Raw genomic sequence first — 9,906 nt, forward strand, 5'->3', positions numbered from 1 at the left:
ATCTGTTATTGGTATGACTCCATGAAAAATATATGATAGACAGCCACATCGTATTTTTTTTTATTGACCCTCGTGATTTGTGTTAAGACCTTCCATGGAAGTGTTATTTTTCGCTTTCAAAAAGGTCAATGACCTACTTTTAGAGTAATTGGCCATTTAATAATTTTTTGAAAATTTAGGAAAACTCCCTAGAAATTTTACAATATGATTGAGATTTTCTTAATTGTGAAAATAATACAAATTGCTAAAGTCTTTTAAAAATTGAAATACAGTTTATGAATTGGAATGACACGAAATAGATGCAAAGCATTAAAATTTAATTACCAATAATTTTTATCTAATGTAACAAAATACTGAATGATGATAATACTAATTCATTTAGTATTAAATAATATTGATCTTACTCAGCTGTCATTAAATTTATATGAGGTCAATGATCAAAATTATAAGGTATTAAGTGTCTATCATCGTTTTTAAGCATTTTTCAATATTTTTATAGTGTGTTCCATACGATTTTTTAAATGAAAAAGGAAGATAAAAACCAACAAAAAGTACACAAAATTATGTTGACCAACATAGCAAATATTAACTTAAAATATTACAGTACTACGAAAAACATTTTAGAGAAGAACAAAATCTGAAAAATTTAGTCCGAATTTCCTCTGATTTGCTAATAGTCCAACTTTGAAGCAATTTTTTAATATAGTAAAAATATCGAATGTCATGTCAATAACAATTCATTTCATAAAAACTTTTTGTATTTAGAACAAATTTTACTCATAACTTTATAACAATCCGAAATTGAGAACTCAAACCCTGAGTTAACTTAAGAGTTTATTTTAATTTGTGCACTCCCTGGCTATTCATAAACCTCAATTTCACAAAATCCAAGCTGACCCCTCGTCGTTTTCTGGATATGGACACTGTTGCCTCTAGACTCGGAGGGGCACATAAAGTAGATGACGTCACTATTAAAGGTAGGACCTTGATAAATCCCTCCGCATACGTTGCTGACATCAATATCCTTGATATAAACTATAATGTTGTTTGCTTCATTCGCTGGAACGAAATTTCATCATTATCACAACAACGTAAGATGTAAACTTTTTAAAGAAAAATAGATCAAACTACGACGGTTGTTTGGAAAATTTTGAGACATTTATTCTTACTCCCTTGGGAAAAAATATGCATCATTCAAATTTCACAAGCAAGTAAGCTAGGATACGGATATGCGAAAATTTTGAAGTTAATGACATCAATTAATTGTTCCTTCCTGGTAAGCTAACAATCTTGCCTACGTACATTTATTGACCCGGAGCAACCATCGGAACGTCATTTCACGCGTCTTTTTGCTCCTATGTTTTAAACATGGTGACCTTACATTCGAACGGAAAATATGGACAGTTCTTCAATTCTCATCTTTTTTCTTTTAAAATGGCAACAGTTACATATTCTCACTACCACACAGATTTTGTGAAAAAAAATCGATTTATTTCTTTTCAAAGTCAACTTACTGTGAAAGTTCTTTTACATTCATTCTGTACATATCTTAAAACTGTTGAAATCAGTTTGTGTGTAAATAGTACATGTATAATTTTGTCCCTTTGTTTTAATTCTATTTCAGCAGTATGTGAATACCCAATGATTAACTGAATCTATTGACCCCTTTACATCGTATGATCTTTCTTGAAGCAATTTTTGGCCAGAAAATTTAACCAATTTGATGTACATGTTTATTCGCTGTGCCGCCTGTGACGTCAAAATTCAATAGATCGTCGCAGTCATATTTCAATTGCTTGGTAACCATTTCTGTACTATCTCCGTATATAAACTCGAACACTAGTGAAACTTGCACAAAAGTTAGTCACAAGAAGTAGCAAAACAAACATGTATGATTTGTTTTTCTTTATCATTGATTGTAGGTCTAGCAACACTTAAAATGTAGAATTAATGTTTTATTTTTTTTAACTCTGAGTTTGTGTATGCCGACCACGGATTTGTTTATGTAACGGTCTATAATAATTATTAATTATTTTGTATCATTACTCTGCTTAATTATTCCTGCAGGGGTATTTAATGATTATGCCATTTTTTACTAAAATTCGTCATTGAAAGGTAAATATTTGTGTTGTCTCAGTAATTTCCGAACAACTCTCATAATATTATCGATATAATGAATGTAACATTTTTCCTTTTCTGTTACAGACTAGTTCCACATACCATATCTATCATTCCTAGCATACACCACTACTTTGCCAATACTGTATATAGCATCCAACTGAATCAACAACCAAGGTTGTATTGATCTAGAAGAGGAAGCCACTAGATTGTATGAAAAACACATCTTTATCCCATCAACTGCGTTTGATGCCTTGTGCATTTCATCAAATTCGCTGCTTAATATTGCTGTTCTGTTAAATGCCACTGTAGAAAAAACAATTAGAATCTAAAAGTGAGAAAGGCAAATTTTATTCTGTTTATAAGTTCCAAACGAATTATATTTAGTTAATACAATGTTGTTGGTTGTGTATGATTTCAGTTTATTATAAAATTATTTTTATAAGACATTTTATTGATTATGTTGAGTTTAATTTTTTCCATCAAAATTAACTAGCTTTGTCGTATAAATAGCTTTATGCAAATAATATAAATATTTAAAATACAATTTCACAGATATAGATTTGAGCATTTTTTAAGAGGTTAAAAAGTTCAGAAATAAATTTGAAGCACGAAAGTATTTGAAACCTCATTGCATTTTTGCATGGAAGAACAGAAGATGTATCAGTAAAATAAGTAATATATATTTTTTTAAACTATTCTCTCTCTCTCTCTCTCTCTCTCTCTCTCTCTCTCTCTCTCTTGCTTAAAAGAATATCAATGTACACAAAAATAATTAGAGCAAAACCCGCGATATAGTTTGAGTCAACAGTTCAAAACTAAACCTCAGGTGAAGGAAAATCATATCATTTGTTTTGCAATCCAGTAATTATTCAAGCAGCAATATATGTTCATGCATTGATTTTAAACGAATTGAAAATGTCTTGTAATGAAAAATTAATGAGATTTGTAGATTTCAAAATATGTCAAGGAAACACAACAATAGCTTTGAGGTTGCAATGAATTAATTCTTCTCAGGCATATTATCAGACATTGAAAAGAAATAGAGCAAAGACCTAGTAACAGTTTAATGTAACAACAGGAGTATAATGTGCATCTGAAGTTTTGATTTAGTGTACATACATTTTTTGCACCTTTCGATTTTGTTGTCAGCGGGCAAATTTTAAAAAAACGGACAAACATCAGTTTCAAATGTTTAAGCACAATATTGCTTGGGTGAATTCAAGACGGGGCAAAATCGTTTGAAAGTAAAAAAAAGTCGAAAATAAACATGTGTACTTTTTATCTCAGAATCTATACTATAAATTAAGACATTTTGCCAATAAATCAAAAATTTCCGCACAAGAGTAACTGCTTACACCTTGGCATTTCAACATGTGTGATATGATGTCCGTAAGCTATAATTAAATTTTGCTCGATAGGTAATTATTGTAAATTTAATTCAAAACCTAGTTGCATTTTTGATAAACCAGCCCAATATAGCAAAACTGAGAGTGAGGGGGTGGACACGCTTTGGCTGATCCAATTCAGTGGAAGTTTTTACCGAAATATATGCTTGCAATGAAACAATATTAAATGATTTCATAAAGAGTAAATATTTTTACTGGCAACATACTTAGAGCATACGTAGAAGTTAAGATTTGACGAACATTAAATGATTAAAATGGGACAATGTGTTTCTTAAATCTACGATTTTAATTTTAATGAAATAGAATGTTTGCTGAGCCCAAGATTTGGTGAGAGAATGAGAAAGAACTTTCATAGCGGGGTTACCAATAACGGGGTTGAGTTATTATCGTCATGGTAAAAAGTGTAGGACAAGCTGATCATGTATCGCGGACAGATACCTTGGATTGGAGCTTTTTTGGTTTAAACAAAAAATTAATAAATAAATTGTAGCAATTTAATGCGATTTTAGTTTTGATGGAAATAATTTTCCAGAATAGGGTGCCCAGAAATGCGGTTTGACTATTTAACGTCATAGCGGAAAGTGTAATGCAAGTTAACCAGCGGGCACATATTTTGGATCTGACAACTTTGTTTCAGAATGTGATAAGTAATATGCATATACTTGCATTTTTAAAAATTTCATACAATTTTATACGTCTACAACAGTTTGGTAGCTAACCTTATACATTAATTAAACAATGAATAAATTGTGTCCTGCGTCCGCTTATGAATAAATGATGTATTGTTGATGTATGCATAAAACGTGCAAGTTAAATTTGAGGTGGGGGTGGTGGGATGTGGTGGGGGTGGTGGGATGTGGTGTCGAACCCTTCCTTGATTTCTGTCAGTTTAGGTCATGTACATGTATATCACCCATTTCAGTTTAAATTTTTCAACTGTGCACGCTTCTCTTAAGGTACCTCACTACACCCAGACTTATACTTTTCAAGACACTACGTCACAAGATGGCGATTTAAATGTTTTGTTAAACTGTTTATATCGCTCTATTTGGTTGTCTATCGTCGTAGCTCAGTGGTTTAAGTATTGGGCTTCTGAACCGCAGATCATGAGTTCGAATCCCGCCTGGATTATTTGTTCATGTTTATTGAATTAAATTTTCGAAAATGTAATTTTTCATCCAAAATTGCACATTTTTTTTGCCTGTTTGACTTAAATACTTCTTATCCATTATGATATCTATCATAATCAAGAATTTTTCTGCTGACTTGAGAAAATATTTCAAGGTGTAGTGAGCCACCTTAATGTCCAGCCGTGCAGTTGGTTTATTTTTGAAATTTAAATATAATAAAACATGTTAAGAAAGCATCTAAGAAAACATTTTCGGATAAAGTATATACAAAAACAAACAATATATTAGGCGTTGCATCACATTAATGTGTAAATTGTTAATTCCCGTGCTTGCGTGGGATATCATCTAGTATAAAATATCTATGTCATAGGGTCGTCAATAAAGAAATAACGATCAAAGACTTGGATTCGTACTTTGCTTTTATATTTATATATGCAAAGAAACCTAGAAAACACAGAAAACACATTCACGACACAACACACACACGTTGACGAAAGACAATTACATGTACTACGTATCAAGTTGAATTACAAACACAATGGTTTTCCAAATTATAATACCGGTGATTTACCGACAATATCACTAAATATGATGTTACAATAATATGTTTAACAGTGATCTTACCAGGTATCCAGGACTTTAAATAATAAATAAATAAATAACTGGATCTTTGAAGATCAGAAATGGAATATAACAGTAAATGATACTAGCGCCGTAAAGGGTAGAATCTGTGGGTACTGGATTTGGCGGGACTTGCGCTTATATAGTGAGCGAAGTTAGTAAAATATGCATATTAATGAGTTAAAAGTCGTCTGTCATTGGTCAATGAGACATATATACATGTACCTGGTCACTAAATCCTAAAGATGGTAAAACCACGTGACTTATCACAACATTCACACATGCACTCATTCACACATACAGCAATGCGTTCTATCAGCAATGCGCGCTGATGAACATTAAATAAATAAATTAATATAAACTGTGACATCTAGATCTATTAAGAGTGAATGTTGACGTTTCCTAATTACTGTTCAGTGTACTTACGGTTAGTTTCGAAGTCAATTTTCTAAAACAAAATATATATATATATATTTTTTAATATTTTTAAGTAAAATAATCTTGTTTATTTTACAACTATTTATTCAAAACCTTTGCGTATTACAGTAATAGTGAATTTGCAATGAAACTACTTTTTGGAAATCAGAATTATATCATTCACAGAGTTTAAATAGTTTTTTTCTAATCGTTTATTAGAAATTAAAAAGTTATCTCTAGATTTATTCTAATGAACTTAAACTACATGTATTTACATCCCCATTTTCGGAACATTTAGTTTTTGACAAGTTAGCTTACCATCTCAACGTATTTACAGTCAGGCGAATACGTGAAAGTGAATCCTTTCGCTTTCTTCCATTCACAACATGTTCGACATTGGAACAGAGTTTCAGAAATTTTGCAGATCTGAAACCCAATGCACCGTTTATCTTTTTCACAATAAAACAAACACTTGTGAAACAGTTTCCCATAACTGTTATCTTCCAGAGAAAGCAAAGATGTGAAATCAGAGTCCGCTAGTTTTCCCTTTAAAAACGTTTGAATCTCGTTAGGAAAGCATTGGTGAGAAAAACATATGTTGACATGAACCTGGAAAAGAACGACAAAAACATGAGTCCGCCATTTCATGATGCCAGGTGAGCTCTAAATACGCTGGCGCTCTTATTGCTATTAAGTATTGATTTACTAAGTTCATCTACCTAAATGAATCCACACTAACGAAATCAAAACGATTCACCTTTTCTCTGACAATTCATAATGGTTGTTGCTCGAAAAGATTAATTGGGAAAGTGAAATGAATATTGTATACTTTTACATAAAAACAGTGTTTTGCTCACTGTTTGAAATTGAAAATTCCTCATAACCATGTAATGTAATCATCAAACGTATGAAATAAAAGAAATCACAACTTTTTTTTCGGAGCTATATATGTAAAATTACTCAGTGTTTCGTCCATAACTTTGATACCAACTTACGTCATCAATCTTCTTCCCCTTTTCCACAATAAAAAATAATGGAGACATGTACAAGCAGTGAGAACAATGAAAAGACGAAAGAATAAACCAATCGTGGCAAAATCCCTACATTGTAAACAGTTCACAAGTATATGATATCATTTCTATCAAAATGCCACGAGAAGAAATTAAAAAAAACCAAACAAACAAACCTAAAAAAGCTCCACAAATTCAAAAACAAAACACAAGATGAAAAGCAAATTTCTCATATAGTTCACTGCAATTGTTCCTATAGCTTTAAAGGTCAATTTAAAAAACCCATTAAAATAGGGCTATAAGCAATTAGACCCAGGTTCAATAAAAACATGATCGATATTTATCAATTAGACAATATAAGTTCCGTGCATGTTTCAAGGTGATCAGTACATTTTTAACAACCTTTAATGCATTGGCGTAATTTGGACAGAGGATTACTATTTGCTGTTTAATCGTTCGCAATAACACATTTTGAAGATACAATTTGGTTGGAATAGGGCATCTTATTATTGGGAGGTACTTTCTACCGAAATAAACAATAAAAAAAATTTTAATTTTATTTTTAATTTTTCCTACACTGTTAACCTAAATTGTTAACTTACAGTTAACTATATATTTCGATAGAAAAATTGTTAAAGTATGTTTTCGAAACATTGCACTAACAATCTAAAAGTTTTGTCTGCACTGAAAATAAGAAAGCTAAAGTGACGGTATCCTAAAACAACTGAGTTATGAAAATTGTTTATTATCTTTTTAAACACCTTCCGCCATAAAAATAGCTCCTTAAACTCTGTAAATATGTACTTTTCCTCTATCTATTTCTTTTAGTAGAATATGCCAGTGTCAAGGTGTCATTTTTGCAACCGCTTAAGACGTAGTTTCATAAAAATCCATATGTACCAAATGATAGATTTTTGTTTAGAGAGTATATAACCACTTTTGTTTTTAGCATGTCTCACCTGACAGGTGAGATATTTACCTTTAAAAATTAATATCCTATAGGAAAATGATAAATCCTAAGGGATAAAAAATTTACCTATAGGAAATAATAAAAATCCTATAGAATTTCAAACAAAACCCATAGGAATTAAATTAACTTAGGAAAAGGGTATTTGATTCTGACAGTTGATTTAAAAAAAAATATGATTCCAAAAAATTTAAACTTTTTACATGACAGTACCCCAAAACAGAGGGACGAAACTCTTTAATTGACATCGGGGTGGAGCAACTCCATGATAATTCAATTTTTACTATGTAAATTTAAGATAATTATTTGCTGCGAGAAAAAGTGGGGGGGGGGGGGGCAGCCCCCCTTGCCCCCTGATGCCACGTGCCTGTGACTTGATTATGATTTACAATATATATATACTCGTTTATCGATCACTTATCTTACTTTTGCTGTACTGCATGTTCTCAGTATGATACACTTCTGTAACGCTGTAGACACAAAATTCAACTTAGATTAATGACTAAAAAAGGAACGTATTTATGCTTCTTCTCCAGCTACTGTATAACGGTAGAAACAAGTAGTCCTTCATCGAATACGAAAAAGGGCCTACCTTTCAACTTTAGAGCTCAGAGCTTCTTTCTTGTATCTTGTGATTCATTCCTAAACAACTGATTATCTCTCATGTATAACACAATATGGGTTCCATAGCTATATATGCTACATAAATAGGCTTAATAGGGCCTTTAAAACTTTTATTTTATATATGTCAAACATAAAGAAAAAAACTGAAAACAGAACAATATTGAAAAGAGGATGCTAACAATAATGTTCCTAACGACATGCATTCTTCATTTAAGTGATACCGGTAGTTTAACACAGAACCAGTAAGAAAATGAAGAATCGGCGCCTTAATATTCTTCTCAAGAGCGGTAAATTATGCCATTTTTTAACAGTTATTTGCCAAAATATGTCTTAAATTAAAGTTAAAAATTAAAGTAAGCTTTATTTGATAAAAAGAATAAGTTGCAGGCTCTTCAGTTATGGATCGTCAGGGGTCTTACATATGTAAGTCTTCATTATCTAGCTCCTAATTGATCAGTTTTAAATATCATGAAAGAGAAAGGCCATGTTAGAAACGTAACCCTAACCCTAACCCTAACCCTCAACATTTTAAAAAGTAAACAAGTTTTCTTAACCTTTTGTTGAACAAATTGTGCAAGGATATTTATGTAATATTATGATAAAAAGGATGTACCTATATATTATCTAAATTTACACAAATCATTAGTGTTAAATAGTTTTAAAATTTAAATTTTTTTGTGAAAACCATGCATTCGATTCATTATGAAGTTGGACTCTACCTTAGTGGATAAATCAAAGATAAAATAGAAAACCTTATCCTTTTAATAAAAGTACGTTTACAATGAAGGTTAGACCCATTCATACCAACAATTTTCAATTTTTCACAGCCAATGATAAAAATTTAGGCATAAAATGTTGTGCAGCTTAAATATAAAACTTATACCTGTCGTATAAACAGAATGAACGAACATTGTAGGTTTACATTGTAAAATTTATAGTATTAACAGATGAATGAAAAGAGTTCTTTGTACACATCTGACTTTACATTTTCAGAATTTCTAAGACGTCATCTGTGGACGTAATAATTAGACCTAACTGATGTGTTCTTTACAAAATCTCTGATTAAAGTTTCTAGTACAGAGACACACTACCATATCTTCCCTGCTTTCACAAAATCACGGGACTTTCGGGACAGGGCCTTATTATCAATTCAATAATTTACGTCTGGCCACGCATGGTAACCAGTATTCTTTATATCTTATATATGGATACGCCTAGGTGTAAAACGCAAAAAGACACTAAAAATTGGTTACTGTGGTAACGGTTACCATGGCAAGCGAGGCTAGAGATGGAAAAATAGCAAAACTTATCTACTATGAAGCCATATTAGAATATTTTGCCTTCTAATATAAACTATCAATAACTTTTATCAAGGAGCAAAGCGGTCAAGACTGATAAATCGTATCACCTGTACAATAAAGTGGTAACGACAAGGTTTAAAGGCAATGTTTTGAAATCAATTTTGTAATGGCCTTATTAATTAATAATGTCACTTTCACAATTTGCAGTGTGTAAAAAGGTGAACATTTTGACACACAAACTCTTTTTATAACTGCTTTCAAGACCATTGTGTTAAGCTCATCTAATCTCGATGCTTTAAAACATAAATG

At 31.4% G+C, this 9,906-nt stretch overlaps 1 protein-coding gene across 1 annotated transcript; it reads right to left on the bottom strand.

Moving 5' to 3' along the window:
* Window positions 1-437: 437 nt before the first annotated feature.
* Window positions 438-6,343, bottom strand: LOC128161677 (uncharacterized). The gene is made up of 4 exons (XM_052825038.1): window positions 6,014-6,343; window positions 5,705-5,726; window positions 2,221-2,424; window positions 438-1,059 (listed from the first exon to the last, which is right to left on the bottom strand). Exons 1-4 carry the CDS (start codon window positions 6,341-6,343, stop codon window positions 860-862), a joined length of 756 nt encoding a protein of 251 aa, XP_052680998.1. The 3' UTR covers window positions 438-859.
* Between the last annotated feature and the right edge of the window lie 3,563 nt (window positions 6,344-9,906).

This window comes from Crassostrea angulata, chromosome 8 (assembly GCF_025612915.1).
Source record: "Crassostrea angulata isolate pt1a10 chromosome 8, ASM2561291v2, whole genome shotgun sequence".
Taxonomy (NCBI): Eukaryota; Metazoa; Mollusca; class Bivalvia; order Ostreida; family Ostreidae; genus Magallana; species Magallana angulata.

Coding starts and splice junctions, on each gene's coding strand:
- LOC128161677 (XM_052825038.1), bottom strand. CDS start 6,343: ATGAAATGGCGGACTCATGTTTTTGTCGTTCTTTTCCAGGTTCATGTC. Junction 5,727..6,013: donor ACTGTAAATACGTTGAGATG/GTAAGCTAACTT, acceptor ATTTTGTTTTAG/AAAATTGACTTCGAAACTAA. Junction 2,425..5,704: donor AATTGACTTCGAAACTAACC/GTAAGTACACTG, acceptor TTTTTTCTACAG/TGGCATTTAACAGAACAGCA.